At 41.5% G+C, this 17,482-nt stretch overlaps 2 protein-coding genes across 3 annotated transcripts; both read right to left on the bottom strand.

Annotated features, from left to right (window-relative positions):
* Nucleotides 1–515: 515 nt before the first annotated feature.
* Nucleotides 516–4,679, bottom strand: adprm (ADP-ribose/CDP-alcohol diphosphatase, manganese-dependent). Its single transcript, XM_039787842.1, has 3 exons — nt 3,808–4,679; nt 3,190–3,309; nt 516–1,433 (listed from the first exon to the last, which is right to left on the bottom strand). The coding sequence occupies exons 1-3, from the start codon at nt 4,451–4,453 to the stop codon at nt 1,129–1,131; spliced, it is 1,071 nt and encodes a 356-aa protein (XP_039643776.1). The 5' UTR covers nt 4,454–4,679; the 3' UTR covers nt 516–1,128.
* Nucleotides 4,680–5,180: 501 nt separating this feature from the next.
* On the bottom strand, nt 5,181–14,761 carry rsph1 (radial spoke head component 1). Of its 2 annotated transcripts, XM_039787843.1 has the most exons (9): nt 14,591–14,761; nt 14,391–14,504; nt 9,551–9,656; nt 9,360–9,450; nt 8,676–8,811; nt 6,792–6,863; nt 6,568–6,651; nt 5,519–5,627; nt 5,181–5,314 (listed from the first exon to the last, which is right to left on the bottom strand). In XM_039787843.1, the coding sequence occupies exons 1-9, from the start codon at nt 14,642–14,644 to the stop codon at nt 5,280–5,282; spliced, it is 801 nt and encodes a 266-aa protein (XP_039643777.1). In that variant the 5' UTR covers nt 14,645–14,761; the 3' UTR covers nt 5,181–5,279. The 2 variants fall into 2 exon arrangements, with proteins under 2 accessions (XP_039643777.1, XP_039643778.1); XM_039787844.1 differs by lacking the exon at nt 6,568–6,651 and having other exon boundaries at nt 14,591–14,753.
* Between the last annotated feature and the right edge of the window lie 2,721 nt (nt 14,762–17,482).

Below are 17,482 nucleotides of genomic sequence, written 5' to 3'. Positions count from 1 at the left end.
TCATGTGATTCTACACCTTTAGTATAATTGCCTATGTCAAGCAGTTGACTTAGGCCATTTAGTTTTTTGTGTTTTCTGAAAAACCTGAAAAAATGACATAGGCAATTATTTTAGGAAGGTGACCAACTCCCTGCATGCCCAGAGGTAACTCCAACAGCTGATCAGAAGACTGTGAGATGCAGTTCAGAGCTCCAGAGAAAGATTGTAAAATAAATGAATAATTTTACTACTTTAGTCCTTGTTTTCATGCCCTACAGCAGTTCTACCTTATGGTACTCCTTATCTAGTGTTTCTGTCTCGTCTGTCTGTGCTCAGTGTTTTCATTCTGACCGACTAATGATTTATTAGCAGATGCTACAGAGAGCTAATGCGCTAGCACGGTGTTTAGGGGGATGTCAAAGATAGGCTTCATAATTCAACCTCAAGTGAAAAACACAAGTGATAAAAAGCTTGTATCCACCACTTTCCCATGTAACCTGAATGCAGCATAAGATGCCAGAGATGACACAGAAGTGCACTTTCTGCTGCTGCGGTTTTATTATTCCTTGTATTGTTTGACATTGTAAATCATACAGACTTCTGCTGATCTTCTCACTGAAGACTGGTTAATGTATCAGTTACAGTTAGCAACACACTGCAACATCCCATTTCTCACTACATTGCACATTTCATTTTTCAGCAAATAACAGAAAAAGACAATCAGTTAGTATATGTGCAAAAAAGGCAGCAATTGCAATAGAGAATCAATTCTTTCATAAAACGCATGTATAAATATGCAAATTCTGTCACATAACCTCCAAATGAAAACCCGTGTATGAGATACATTTCACACTTTGTCAGGATCATAAATAATACAACTTTATTTGAGGTACTGTATTTGCTCCAGTTATCAGTGCTTTACATTAGAAAGTATTCCCACCTCGGCCTCTAAAAGAACTAAAATAATGAGAAGTTATAGTGCTCCTTAAACTAAAGTGTGAACCTGTGTTAGCACTATGCTATGGGCTGCCTGGGAGATTTTCTTTCTTGTAAAATGACGCGTGTGAAACCTCTGGACTTCTAAATATCCCAGTCCAGAATATAGCTCTCCGAATCCAGAGATATTCTAAAACCATGTGTCATATTTCCCTATGACCTTAGGCATGGGAACAGAAGCACTCGGTCGGCGATCCTCCCTCTCCCTTTCAGCTCCATCCTGTCCTTGTACACCGAGACGGTGGCGAAGGCGTTGCTGTCAGGCGGAGTCTCGATCACGCCCTCAAATGTCACGTGGTGCACTCCCGTGTCTGTGTCCTGGTGGTAGCCCCCTTCGTGGTCGTGTCCGGCCATGAAGCACACCACGCTGCCATGGGATTGGACGACGGCCAGCAGCTGCTCGTAGTTCCAGGCCAGGCAGTAAGGGTCGGTGGAGCGGGGATGCACGGGGAGGTGGCCTGCACAGGAACACACACGTTTACAGGGATTTAACAGCTGCACTGTATTATAATACACTATATATTCCAAAGACTGAAACTCATTCGTTCATTTTCAATTGATCCATAAACTGTTCCATTCATGGTTTGGTTCCCACGTTACTCCTTTTGTCCAACCAACGTTCTAAAGCTCAATGCCTCAAGTGATGTCACTGGAGTCAACGTCGTTTAGAGCTACAGCTAAACGATGAATCATTTTCAAATTGAAATCAAGATTTTAAAGAATGCAATTAGTTAATTGTGAAGACAGCGATTAATCAAATGTGAATATTTAGTTCAATGTTTGGATTAACATTTTTTTATTCCTCTTTTTATCACTATATTTACTGTTTTTTCATAAGATAAATGCTGGAATAATGTTACATATCACATTATAAGACTTTATTTAACATGACGTAGAAGGTGTAATATGTAAATGCTGCTGTTGAACTGAGTGATATCAGACATTTCCGTTTACAGAAAAGTACTGATACTTTTTATTGGAATAGTTTTTATTATTATTATAACTTTAGCTTCTGTGTTTGACTGTTTAATGTATATTAAAAGAAATATCCATGTTCTCATCCCTGCATAAGATTATAGAGCAGTTTTGATGGTTTTGATGTTATAACATAATATTTCCATCTGCGGGCAAATGTTTGTTACAAACCTAACTCTGGGGAGCTTGAGAGCCCTTATGTTTTCTCGCCCCGCAGTTTTCCCTGGATTAGGGTGGTACCTAAATCATGGTTGCAGCTATCCCCGTGGTCCTGCTAGGCACCCTGCTACACCCTTCTATGCCCTGCAGTGCCCTGCTATGCCCTGCTACACCGTGCAGTGCCCTACTACGCCCGGCTACGCCTTGCTAAGTCATGCTATGTCCTGCTACACCTTGCTACGCCCTGCGTATTTATTGTGACTATAATTGCCACTGTTCATCATCCCCCCAACCGGCACCGGCAGACAACCGCCCACCAAGAGCCTGGGTCTGTCTGAGGTTTCTACCTGAAAGGAAGTTTTCCTCACCACACATGGTTTCTGCCTAAAAGGGAGTTTTTCCTCACCACTGTCGCACTAAATGCTTGCTCTTATGGGAATTACCGGAATTGTTGGGTCTTTGTAAATTATAGTGTGGTCTAGATCTACTTTATCTGTAAAGTGTCTCGAGATAACTCTTGTTATGATTTGATACTATAAATAAAATTGAATTAAATAATGCTCCATGACATGTTTTATCTGTTACACAGGGAATATTGAACTTTAGCTAAACTTTTTTTTTTTAAATCGCAAATCAAATCATAATTGCAATATCTGGCAAAATAATCACAATTAGTCTTTTTTCCCCAAATAGTTCAGCCCTATGTAACACATTTAAAAAGGAAAGAAGTGTGAGAACCCTTAATAAATTGACATTGATATAAAAAACCATAATAATCATAATCATATTTGAGACTAATTGGGGTCCTGTTCCCCGCTGAGGGGAAATAGCAGTACTCTAATGGCTGATTTATAGTCAGCAGGCAGAGCACGCTGGAGCCTGTGTGTGTGTGTGTGTGTGTGTGTGTGTGTGTGTGTGTGTGTGTTTGTGTGTGTGTGTGTGTGTGTGTGTGTGTGTTACTGATTCCACTTAAAAGATGCCAGGAATAAAAAATAAACGCTAAATGGACTGCACTGATATACAGTAGATAGCCCCAATCAAACAAACTGATACTTTGTATAAGGGACAGATTTTACTTACTGACGATTGTGACTCTTTCCTGTTTCTCATCGGCCGAGGACAGAACCGAATCCAGCCAGTCCAGCTGCTCCTTACTGAAGCCCCCGTTGAACATTGTAAACCTCTGCAGGCCCTCGATCACTGAAACAGGAACACTAAATATGAAAATCATAATCTACTTGCTCTTCACTATCAGTCACCTTGGTGTCTGTTAAATGGCTTAAGTGTAATAAAACATTGCCTACATTAATTCAAAAGTCTAAATCCACAAACTACATGGGGAGATCGAGTAGTCTCCTATCTACAACCACTGCCAGCTGACAAAGCCCTTAAGCAAGGCACTTGACATTAAACTGCCCCGATTGGGCTGCTCAGGGACTGGCAGTGAAAGACCATGACGAGTGTCCTTTTAAAGAATAACATACATGCTTACTACATACATGCTTACTACTACTGACTGAGGTAATACACTGAGTGAGAAGTAGGCTCATTTTCTCATAGACTTCTATAGAAACAGACTTGTTTCTGGAGCCAACCTCCCGCATTGGCTTTACTTTTCAGACCGGGAAGTTTGAGTTCCGTCCATTATTTTTGACTGCGTAAAAAATAAAAGTGTGACTAGTTAGCAGGCCAGCATACCTGGTGGACAGTTGAGGTCCTCGTTGGTGTTGTACAGTTTGATCAAATCCATAGCCTGGCTGTACTGTTCACTGGACTCCTGTCTGCCCAACAGGCTCACATCATAGGCATCCAGCACCACAAAGGTGAAGCCGGGGCACGGGCTGAAGGAGTAGGCATAGATATCACTGCCAGGAGCCTGGGCTCCAAGTCCCCGGCTGCTGCTGCTGCCAGGGTGGAGGCTGTATGGGTGGAGGTTGCAAGGGTGGAGGCTGTCAGGGTGGAGGCTACCATGGTGGAGGCTGCTGTTGAGCTGTGAACGCAGCAGCGCGCTCCTGCTGAAGTTATAAAACTCGTGGTTGCCCCACACATGGTGGAGCTTTGTGGGGCGGGAGCTGAACTCCCTCAGCACGGTGTGCAGCGCTCGGTCAGAGGCGTCCTGGCTCTTGTTGAAGCCGTCGATAATGTCCCCCAGCTGAAGGATAAACTCTGGTTTGACAGCCGACTCCGACCAATTTTCCCAGGCGTTTCTGAGCAGCTTCAGACTGCTCCGGTAGTACCGCCTCCTCGTCCGGGTGAAATTGTACCCGTCGTCGATATCTGCGTACTGAATGTCCGCTATCACGCCGAATGTAAACAGCGGCGTTTGTTGAGGACAGTCGTCCATCCTCGATGTTGTCAAAGAACTTCTAATATACCGTAGACCGGCTTTGATGTTGTCTTCGGAGGAACTGATGTCTGAGTGCGTGTGTCGACCGAGCGAAGTATACAGGAGACACTAACCGGGGACCGGAATTTACGAATCCTACTATGGCCACGCCAAGCCAAGACCCGCCCTTCAATAGCATTTATTGGCCAGGAGTAAGTAAGTAACGTAACCCCATTTGTACAGGTCCTATTCCCTGACCACTCGAGGTCAAAATGCCTAACCCCAACCAATCGAGCTGCTTCGTAGGGCGGGTCTTGGCGTGACCATAGTAAGATTCGTAAATTTGCGACCGGGACCCTGTCAACCCTATGTGTCAACCGCCGCACATGAAACACAGCCGGGCAGGCCGTTTGCTCCAGTAACAAAACAACGTAGTCTGTAGTACTCTGTACTGCTCCTGACAAGTAACGAACAATAAAAGCAATGACTTCCGGCTGTATCCTTCAAAATAATGCTGTTAGAAAGACCGGATATTCAAAAACTCCCCCAGTGTGGAATACCTGAGCACTGAGACTGATGTAGAGCTCAGGAAGTTGTTGACCATAGATATTGTTCTATATCTATGTTGTTGACTCTGTCCAGACTCAGAGGAGCACTGCACTGTACGGGCACTGCACACTGTATACATTCATGAGAAGCATTATATCTCTATGGCTCTGGAACTGACCATTCGCATTCATAAGAAAACAGTGAAGAATCAGATTTATTTTCATATTGAGGAACACATGTTATTTTGCTCTGTAAACAGGTTGAGAGACGCAGGATTGTGGATTGGTCACACAGCTCAGTTCTCTGCTACAGCCGCTTCCTTTTCCCCAACTGACAAAAGAAAACACACGTTCAGGACTCCAGGACTCTGTACCTCTGCGTTTGAAGCAACACTTCACACTACAGTCACCAACACAGCCATCAAGTTGAATTTATGCCTCCGAAACAACAACAACAAAGACTTACAGCAGATTATGGTATATTGGATGATAAGGTATGTCTGCTATTTGTATCAGTAGTTTTCATCAAGTGCACCTGAAGTGTCTTTGCCTGGAGTCCACAGCGTCAGGCCGGTGACACACTTGGGAATCCACTTGAGGACAACGGTGGAGGCCAACTCGCCCCACTCGCCCTCAGCTCGCTCCTGCAAACAATGAGTACACAATGAGTTTGTGTACGGAATGAAATGCTCTAAAATACTGTGTATCACTGTGATACATGATTCTGGTTTATTTTGCAAGGAAAACACACACACATTTCCGTCTTTATGTTTTCACAAATGCCTGAGGGCCTCAATGTGATCAGTAAGCAGTGGTGAAATGTAACTAAGTACATTTACTCCAGTACTGTATTTCAGTCCAAATGTTGAGGTACTTTACTTGAGTCTTTTCTTTTCATGCCACATTCTACTTCTACTCCGCTACATTTCAGAGAGAAATATTGTACTTTTAACTCCACTACATTAATCTGACAGCTTTAGTTACTAGTTACTTTACACATTAAGATTTCTTAGTTTATAAAATCTGATGTTTTATTATAAATGAAACTAGCCGACAATATAACGACCTACAAGTCCAGCTGAAATGATTAGACCATTACACACTTAGTTGAATGACAGAACTTTTGGATTGTTTCCAGTTTCTAAAATGTGAGGGTTTTTCTGCATTGAGTACTTTTACCTATATTTTCCTGATGAAACTTACATACTAAACTTAAGTAATATTTGAATGCAGGACTTTTACTTGTAACAGAGTATTTTTTATAGTGTGGTGTTGGTACTGTTACTTAAGTAAAGGACGCTGAATACAGCGCTGTAAGTATGTGTTACAGTGCCGCAGTCTGACTGTGTGGAGAGAACTCCAGGATCTCTAAAGATGACACAAACTGCAGCCTGCAACATACTTATCAACATGCATCCTGAGGTCTGTATGGAGTCCATCACATCATGCATACAAAGTCAAACATGCACTTAGAACAGGCACGTGTGCATACTGACAAAGAAGAAGCAGGATATGCCACAGCAATGCATTCATGTGCATGAAAAGATGAAGACTAAGATCGTCATGCAAGAAGCTGAAGAGCACCTCCTCTGCTCCCCCCTCTCTGGAGCCCAGGTAGGGCCACTTCTGTCTCTCTAAATGTTTACCGCTCTCCTCGTCCGTTGCTGGCTGCACATTCAGTTAAGAGAGTTGCCATAGTTACATTGTGTCTAAATTCCCTGGGTGTCATATCATGGCTAATTAACATATCATGGCTGCTGTTCCTTCAGTGTGCTCTAACAAAGAGTATGGTGTTGATGTTGAACTACCTGCTCTGCCTGCTGGTATTCTCCATGCTGCTCACAGCCGATGTCGAACACATACTTCCCTGGGCCGCATGGCTGCAACAGAACAGAAGGATAACAGAGACAGCTCCAACACTGGAGAAACAATCTGCTTTCATAATGACAATGTCACTAGGCCTGTAACAATTATGACATAATTGTCTAATTGTCAGTGGTTTTAAATAATGGCCGTTTCTTTGTATAACCGCAATTAATTGCTAACATTAGCTAAGGTCTTAAGGCGTATGACTGGTAATTGTTGGTTTTGTTCAGATATGCCAAATTGTAATTATATAAGTGATTATTGGTCGGACTATATATTTTTATTATTATTTCAATTGTTAGTTGTTGGCACCTGGCCCTATAGACGTTCATAACAACACAAATGACAAGGGGGTGATACAGTTAGAAACAATGTTTTATGATAATAAAATGTTGTTTACTTCATAGGCTGTGTACCTGTGTTACTACATTATCTGGGTCACATAACAGATATAACCAAAAGATGTATCCTGGAATTCATTCAAAACTTTAATTTATCTAAAAAGTAATAAATAAAAAAATCTTTTTGAATTTGACTGAAAGAAACAATTTTATTGTTAATCGCAATTATTTCTGAGACAATTAATAGTACAGCAACATTTGGAATTGTTACAGCTCCAAATGTGACAGATCACAATGATACTAAGACAGCCATCATATCAAGTAAAACTACGGTTTATTACAACTTGGATTTGTTCTAGCCGTTGTTTCCGTTGTCATTGTATCCGTGTGGGAACAAGGCAACAGTGCTAACAATGAGTCCATCAGAGCAGGGAACAGCAGCAGGCGGCAGCAGTCATTAGGAGGTCAAATGGAAAGGGAGTGTACGTGTAATATGGCTAATAATGATTGTTTGTCTAACCTGAGGGTTTACAACCGCTCTAATCATCAGAATGACGGCCGCAGCTGCAAACGGCAAGCCCAAGGCGTACTAAACTTTAGCTTTCTATGAACAATCATTACAGCTTCATTCTGATGCAGGCAGCATGTAGAAGAACTGAAATTACAGATTTTACAAGCAAATATTTACTTTAAAAGGTACACTGTGTAGGAATTTCTCCCATCTAGCGGTGAAACTGTATTTTGCATTCAAACGAATAGTGCTCTCTAGCGCCTCGCTTTTTCAAATGCGTGTTGCAACTACACAGTAGCCGTTATGTAAAGCTATGACAACATGTCTTCCAATGTTCGCTTTTGCAACGAGGATTTCTTCTCCTGTGGCTCGGCATAAGTATGATCCTCCATTATGAACTAAAGTGCAGGACAGGCTTTCAAATTTGCCGGGGCAGTGACAAGCGCCTCTCACTGATCTCCTTCTACGTTTCAGCTAGTTTCAGTCACGTGACGCTGGCTCTGAACGAAAATGCATTGTGGATTAGCTAGACAGGTAGGCTAGTGCTTTATGTCCCTCTCAGTGATTATAATTTTTCAAAATGGTGGAACGACATGGAATCCTCCTTGGACTTGCCCGTCCAATGTAAATACAGATAAGAAATTCTTCGCTTACGAGGATAGGTCAGATAATTGGCAGAGGTAATTTTACGCCAATGAGGACATATTTATGAATGAAGACATTGATTTTAGCTAATAAAAGACTTAAAACACTACACAGTGTACCTTTAAGTAAAGGCTGAGGAGTACTTTTATTCTGTATTATTCCAACCCATCTACACTGTTTCTTCCCTGACAGAGATGGATCCTGCCGAGCATTAGTGAACCAAACTATTAATGTCCCCTGACACCCCTCTCCCACAGGGAAGCATATCACATGTCGTCAGTAATCAGCAGCTGAGAATTTTGTGAAGGAGTCATCAAAGTAGAACTCACATTATTGTTGACAAAGTTGCCTTTGTATCTAGCGTTAGAGTGGATGTACTCTCCAGCTGCCTCCATCTTGCCGTTCAGCCAGGAGCCCCGGTACTGGGAGCCTGTGTTCTGGTAATGGTAAATGCCCTGGCCGTGCCTGCAATCACATAACACCAAGGATGCCAGCCAGTTTAAAATGTCCATTTTCTGTATCAAATTAGAATGGATTTGGGAATGTGCAGGTAAAAAGATGTTGATGTTGAAACTAGGCTCAACATATATAACTTTTAATATGTAAATAGGTCCTGCTGTATATTGAAATAATGACATTTATTGCTCCTATATATCTAAAATAACATATTTCTATTTTCACCAGCATTGATTTCCAGCAGAAATCACATTTTCATGCATTTATCTGTATCATTGTATCACCACTGTTGCTAGTGGGAAATTTAAATTGTTGGGTCTTTGTAAATTACAGAGTGTGGTCTAGACCTACTCTATCTCTTAAGTGTCCTGAGATAACTCCTGTTGTGATTTGACACTTTGACAATTTGTTGAATTGAAATTGAATTGAATCACTGAGTTTAGTTTAAGGAACTCTAGCAGGCTTTGAATGGAGAAGGCACAGCAACGTGTGCTTTCAGAACTGAAAACACATCAGTGACATGCATTTGGACTTTTCAAACTATAGATATAGTGTACCTGATGTGATGCAGCCAATCTCCGTCATACATGTCTCCGTTGGGGTAGGTGTAGACCCCGTGGCCCTGTCTCAGGTCCTCCACCCACGACCCTGACACACCCAGAGAGACAGCAATGAGAGTTAGTTCCTGAAGCTTCAGCTGGACCCTTGTCAGCTGAAAACCTCACACACTGATGAACTCATATTACACCTTCATATTTAGAGCCATCTGGATAGTAGAAGGTGCCCTGTCCATGTTTCATGTTGTTGTGATAGTCTCCCACATATCTCGCCCCATTCTTGAAGCGATATGTCCCCTTTAGACAAAACAGTCAAAGATACATATAGATTAGTCAAACAGACAATTATTTTCCAGTTAACGTAACGGAAACATGGATGGGCAATGATAGAACAACTGTTTCATCACAGACTGAATATGGATCTAGAAACATTAAAAACATTTCTTTAATTCAAAGTGCACATACTGTATGTGTTATTATTACTGCCATTATAGTACTACTATTAGCATGCATGTGAGGGTCTATCTACTGTAGACCTTCACTCATCCCCTGTCGGACAGGTGTTTTGGTTTAACAAGCGACCCTGTTACCTGGAGACTTTCAGCTAAATGCGTCTGTGGTTCTCGTAGTGATGACAGCTGTTGAAAACGGGAAGAGAACATGCAGCTGTCCTTGTGAATGCCTCTTTGTTAAGTTTTTCATTCAAATGTTAGAACATAACGTTACCTATCTGGTCTATGGAGTCTTGTTTGAGGAAACTTGTCAGTCGCGATTAATCAATGTGATGTAATGGTGCACTGGGTTAGTCTACTGTCTTTCATTTATTGTACCCATAGACAGTGAAATTAATGGACAAAGCTACGCCGTAGATTTCCACAGAGACCAGTGAAGTCAATTAGAAGCACTTTTCCAGTGATGGCTGAGCGTTACTGCGCAGCCTCAAACTGAGCTTGACGACGTAGATGTGACGTGAGCAACCTGTCTGAAAGTTTTAAGTCTTCTGGTAGCTGTGCCAAGAGAAATCTCAATCATTCCCAATCTTGCAGAGACAGAGAGCGTAGGTATATGTAAGGAGATAACATAGGCACAGGCTAATTATTGCTAACTAAAATGCTAGTAAACATTAGTAATTAAACTTACACAGCTAATGTAAGTCAAAACTGCCTGTAGAGGCCAAAGTACAATTCACAGTAATGTGAATAAGAATTAATGTTAAAAAAGTAAGTAATTTCATTTAGAAGTTCATGTAATGGTTAAAATGTTAAATAATACATAAAAGGTTAAAAGCATACTAGATTTCATGTTTTTATAGGATTTTGGTAAAATAATGTACTGCTTCTTTAAGAACCGGCCAACTCTGGCTACGTTAAGTTGATTCTCATTTTGTGATTCAGATCTTGAGAGCTGTGGAAGCGAATGGTTTTCTTACCTGTTAACTGCTAAATTCTAGCTATTTCTATTAAGAATTTCTTTTTATGTCATTAGCAACTATAATAATTATTATAGTTGCGTAAGTGTATTAGTCAGCTCACATTCTCTCTTGTAAATCGGAAACCAAGGAATAAAAACCGGCTGCTTGGAACAATGTTAGATAGTTATTAGCGTAAGCCATTTCATATCTCAAGATTTCAAACCTCTACACTGCCTGCAAGCTTCTCCTGACTATATGGTAATTTGTCTACTATGCGACAGAAAGTCGCGTGGTTATGACACAATCGTTAGCCTATTTTTACAAAAACGTCTGCTATGGGGCCATAACGTGAGATAAAAGGTAATGGAGCCTTTTATACATTGTTGTGTTTCTTTAGAAATAAACAATGGACAAATACAGTCTTTAAATGCTTCAGATGTAAAGTTATTCGCTGTCAAAGTGACGCCAAAATGAATGGCAGTCAATGGGATGCTAACGGCAGGTGATGGTTTATTACCAACAAAATGGCTCCATAGGAGGTATGCTTTGCAGAGGCTCACTTACCCCCTTGATTTTACCACAGTGGCATGAGTTTAAATCCAACAAATGCATGTTTATTTATTTATTTTAACTTTAGGGCTAAATATAGCTCTTCTACGGGATACAGGTGTACTCAAACAGGCTCTAAAGACGAATAGGTGTAGTCTTTTAAATAAAATGTAGTCTATAGTTTCATTTCTGGGATTGTTCAGTAGAAACGTTCAATCTCAATCTGTGCACCGTTTTGCTACGGTTTCCATGGTTGAACGACATGTTCCCTCGGAACGGTGTGATAGGGTGTTCGACGGTGGGTGTGTCTCTTGTTTATTGGCTGTGTCACAGGTGATACTCAATCAGCAGAGATCTCTCTGTAAACTCGTAGTAATAATAAGGCACAGCGCATGCGCACACAACGGGGTGTTCAACGCATCCCGTTTCAGTTTTACAAAACTTTCTACGTTTCGTCCGGGCTAAACCTTCCTCTTTCTTTGTGTTGGCATTCTAAACTCTGGTGGATTTATGAGGACTATGGTTAACTTCTCCTCAGATCTCTGCAGGGTAAATCCAGACAGCTAGCTAGACTATCTGCTCAACATTTTTAATGTACACATGTTCCACCAAAACAAGCTCCTTCCCGAGGCTATTTTGCAGAGGCATCATGGGTGTGGCGCTTAGCACCGCCCAAGACGATTGTGATTGGTTTAAAAAGCATGTTTTCTCCCATCCCAGAATGCTGTTTGGACAAGCCAGACCCAGACCCTCCTCCGCAGCGCTGTAACCATATAAGTATAATATATGTAACGTTAAAGAGATAACGTTAGACTGTCGCAGGAAGAGCAACTTTCTCTCCTCCGCTTTTCCCTAGCAGCAAGCAAGTTTCCTCAAACAAGACTCCAAAGACCAGATAGGTAGCTAACGTTATGTTTTAACATTTGAATGAAAAACTTAAAGGGGTGATAGAATGATTATATAGGGTATTTCACACTGTTCCTTATGGTCTCCTAATGGGGTATGTAACATTGGTTGGGCTGAAAATGGCCTGGTTGATATTTTATGGGCCCTTATGCATCCCTGTGTTTTGGCCCTATTTGTAACAAGAGCTTTTCTTCCAAATATGGTATGGTCATGAATATTTAGATGAGCTGCGCGGTGATTGGTTGAGCGACTTGCCATACGCAGACATTAGAGACGCGCGCTGATTGGTTGAGCGAATCCCCAATACACATACATTAGAGAAGCGACAGAATCTCATATTCCAGACACTGCAATGTTTCATTACCAAATTCACTTCTGAGACTTTTTTAAGCGAGAAATCAACTATTTAAAGCTCAAATATGGGCCGTTTTACAAAAATTGATGGCTAATTGCAAATTTGGTAAGACGTGCGGATTTTAGGAGCTCCACACAGTCTGACGAGAAGCGACAGCCGCGGGCTCCATACCCAGGGCAAAGTCACCCTTTGTGGATACTGCATACGGGGCTCCGCGGCCAGCTGCCGGCATAACTATATCTATAAATAATACATTTACGGTTTTGAATGTCCGAATGTCTTATAAAGCTAACCGTTGTGTCCGATTTGATTTTAAGGCATTTTTATGAACGCGAGGCGTCTTTGTAGGACAAGCAGCTGCTTGCTATATGTCCCATTCATTACAATGGGGAAATACCGCAGCTAGCTAGCTACACTTTCGCCATAACTAAATTATATTTACTGTTTGAATTTCGTCACGCCTTTTATACAACATCATTCCCCAATGTCTTATAAAGCTAACCGTTGCGTCCGATTTGATTTTAAGGCATTTTTATGAACGCAAGGCGTCTTTGTAGGACGAACAGCTGCTTGCTATATGTCCCATTCATTACAATGGGGAAATACCGCAGCTAGCTAGCTACACTGTCGCCATAACTAAATTATATTTACTGTTTGAATTTCGTCACGCCACTTATACAACTCATTCCCCAATGTCTTATAAAGCTAACCGTTGTGTCCGATTTGATTTTAAGGCATTTTTATGAATGCAAGGCGTCTTTGTAGGACGAACAGCTGCTTGCTATATGTCCCATTCATTACAATGGGGAAATACCGCAGCTTGCTCACTTTCGCATAACTAAAGTATTGAATTTCGTCACGGCATGAATATTACAGGTTCCTCAAGGTCTTACAAAGCTTAGCTAACACTTGTCCGATTTCGGATTTCAATTGAATGTATTTTTGTGAATGTCAGAGTTAGGAGGAGGCTAGCTAGCTCTCATTGATGGACTCCATCTCACCGCGGATCTATCAATGAGACTCGCGGACAAGAGGCGTTTATTTTCCCGATTGTTTGTTTAAATAACTCAACACACATACCCATTATAAGATTAACTGGAACCTGCGGGCTGCGGTAAAAGATTGCGGGCGTAACAAGCTCGCTGACACTGCGGTCAGGGCAGCGATGTAGCAACCCAGGCAGCACCAACACCAGCACTAAACTCCGACACACAGTCGGAGAAAATTTGCAATTAGCCATCCTTTTTCGTAAAGCGGCCCATATTTGAGCTTTATATGGTTGATTTCTCGCATAAAAAAGTTTCAGAAGTGAATTTTGTAATGGAATAGCAGAGATCTGCGTGACCTAGCTAGATTCAGAAGACTACCTGATCTCAGGTCAGTTGTGTAGCCTATGTAAATGTTGGGGCGTGACTGTTCTCTTAAGGTTCCGGATTTTGAGACGCTTGCGTAAGCAACTCAGCTTTGTTGGGATTCGCCCGTTTTCAGAGGCAGTTTCAAAATATGAGATTTTCATAGTAAAGGGGTGTCAGTGGGATTTTGAGCTTCTATGTATGTCCTATTTACCCACCAAACTGTCGTTATTCAACTATGACAGGGTAAAATCGGTTTTGCATTCTATCACCCCTTTAACAAAGAGGCATTCACAGGACAGCTGCTTATTCTCTTCCCGTTTTCAACAGCTGTCGTCACTACGACAACCACAGACGCATTTGGCTGAAAGTCTCCAGGTAACAGGGTCGCTCTTTAAACCGAACCACATGCACTGCTCTGGGCCTGTCCTGGGGGACTTTAACGGTACTAACGTTACCTGTCCGTGCCTCGTGCCGTGCTCGTACTGTCCCTGATAAACGTCTCCGTTGGGCAGGACAGCTTTCCCGACTCCTTGTCTCTCTCCTGCTTCATTTCTGTCTCCTTCATATTCCTGCTCCACTCAAACAAACACAACAGGTCAGCACAAGCTACCGCTAGCAGCTAACGCTAGCTTCACAACACATGCTATTCTCTCACCCCGACTTTACTGCGCTCATCATCAAACTCATCCGACCCTACGTCCGACATCATTCTCTTTCGTCTCAACTTTTACACTGCAGACTGACTGTGCGCTCTCTGGTAGTTTACGGTTACCGTGACAACGGTCAGTCCCACGTGACTGAGAGTCGCCATATGGTTAGTTGAATTCTTATATATATGTCAATGGTTGGATTCCGGCCAGCTGAGCAGTATCAATCATACACACCTATGCATAAATATACATAAATACTTTTACACATTACCGTTGGAGATTCTCCGCTGAGTTTCTGTCATCTTGAACCTGGCTGAAAACCCGGTGGAGGTATAAACATAGCTACTGTTCTCAGTCTGTTCTTTTTACACATTTTACACAAGATCCGCTCTAGCAAACACAAATCAGCCCGTAATATCAGTCACGTTTATATTTCAACATCAACAAAATATTTTATGATGCTTATATAAAACTTAAATATAATATCTGTTTCCAATCAGGCTAATTGGCTCTGAATGTGCACGTTCACAGACCGACAGAGAGACAGACAGACACACAGAGAAATATATTTCTAACATTTAAACAATTATATTTCATTAATTTAAAATAAACATTTGAATTTGTTAGTAACAAGCTCATTATCACAATTTATTATATTTCAATTCACCAGTCACATTTTCAAATGTAGCTTAGCGCTACATGTCAGACCTGTGACTCAAACACACCAAAATATGGCAATAGTATAGTCTAAGAAATGTGGTATTACAATTAGTACCACACTGAAAATACTCTTAATTCCTTTTTTTAATAAAGTTGAAACTTTATTTAAAAAAAAAGGAATTAAGAGTATTTTCTAAATATGCATCCTATTAGGATAAATAGATGTAATATTTTACTCGAACATAAAGTCCTGTGGGATAGAACGTGTTGTTTGGCCCTGAAGCCCAAGTAGTTGCGTGAAGTCACTACTTTAATAAGTTAAAAAGCAAAAGGCTATGAATCTGAACAAATTTAGGTATTGCCCTTCTCCAGCTGACCATCCCAAAAATGCACAAGAATACAGGAAATCTCATCTACCAAATTAAAAAATGTTCTGGTGCTCCCCCAGACCCTCCCTCACGGTTTGCACCCACTTTTCCACAAATAGAGTAGGGGGGGGGAGGATCCTTATGCATCTGTGCCCAGGGGGACAGTAGTTCATAATCCGTCACTGTATTAATACATAACCTCACTGTATTCATTTATAATGTAACATTATAGCGTGACATTTGTGTCAATAATCGTCAAGCACAGGTGACTCCGCATGGTGGGAGGGGGCCCCCAAATGAAATTCTGCTTAGGGCCCCCAAAAGGCTTGTTTCAACAACAACATCAAACAAGCAATTGTGTATGTGGTATTTAAATCTTTAAGGAAGAAAACACAGAGCTTGAGGTTTGTCAGCAGTGACACTGGAGGGCGCTGTGGTCTGCCTTTCATTGTAACGCTCCATTCATGCCCCACACAGACTGTAAATATTAAAAATTTTATTCAGGAATTCAGCTGTCTGTCATGGAAACACGAAAATACAAATAAAAAATCATTAAAATCATGAATTAAAGTGCCATTATGAAACAAATAAAACAAACACAATGACTGCTTTAACATCAGCAACATCCAATCCAATCACTTCTTCTCGTGCCCCACTCTGGAGATAAAACTGAGATTTGTTCTTGTATTCAAGTTTATGTTCTGCTTGTTGTTTGATAAATTGCTCTTAAACACATTGTGTTACCTTGGTACGTGTGATGTCCTGTTGGCTTGGTGCATGTGATGTCCTGTTACCTTGGTGCGTGTGATGTCCTGTTACCTTGGTGCGTGTGGTGCGTGTGATGTCCTGTTACCTTGGTGCGTGTGATGTCCTGTTACCTTGGTGCGTGTGATGTCCTGTTACCTTGGTGCGTGTGATGTCCTGTTACCTTGGTGCATGAGATGTCCTGTTACCATGGTGCATGAGATGTCCTGTTACCTTGGTGCGTGAGATGTTGGGCTGCTGTCTGCACATAGACAAATCATTCCAGATCTAGTTAGAGCGTCTTGTTGTGGAATATGCTCAGAGTGAGATCAGAGGATGGATAGCATTCTCATGAGACAAAGCCGTGATGTGGTTAGCTTAGCATAAAGACTGGAAGGAATGGAAATGGCGACTTTGGCTCTCACCAAAGTTTAAACATAGGCCGATCATCACCTCTACAGTTCACTAATGAATCCCCCTGAAACACAGATTGTTATTTTACAGTTTGGGTTAAGATTCAGAGGAGTTTATATCTTTTTAACTGAGAAACACAGAAAGGCATGATGCTTCTTCTATTCCTCCCCTCTTTATGCTAAGCTAAGCGAAGCACCTCCTGGCTCCAGTTATTACCTCCGCCAAGGAGGGTAAGGGTTAAACATCTTTTCACCTCTGTTTGTCAGTTGTTTGTCTGTTGTTTTTCTGTGTGCAGGATTACAGAAACACTTCTGGTCTGATTTCCATACCCCTTGGTTGATGGGTGTAGCAGGGCCAAGGAATAACCCATTCCATTTTAGAGCGGAAGCGGACACACAAGTTATTTCTCACTTTCGTTATGATCTCATCATTGCGAGATGAGATGTTTGTGCTGCATTCATGTGGTGTGGGAAAATTCCCGACTGGGAAATTTCACACTGCATTAACATTGTGAGGTCTGCGCTCTCTGAGTGCCCTTCTAGTTTCAAATAATAATTCTATTTTTATTATTCTCCTTATCTAACTCTTGTTTGCATTCTTCAGTGATTTAATACGGTGAGGGAAAAAGTATTTGATCCCCTGCTGATTTTGTATGTTGGCCACTGACAAAGAAATGATCAGTCTATAATTTTAATGGTAGGTTCATTTGAA

Source organism: Perca fluviatilis, chromosome 21 (assembly GCF_010015445.1).
Source record: "Perca fluviatilis chromosome 21, GENO_Pfluv_1.0, whole genome shotgun sequence".
Lineage (NCBI taxonomy): Eukaryota > Metazoa > Chordata > Actinopteri > Perciformes > Percidae > Perca > Perca fluviatilis.
The sequence above is the reverse complement of the archived record's forward strand: the minus strand, read 5'-3'. Positions and strand labels throughout refer to the sequence as shown.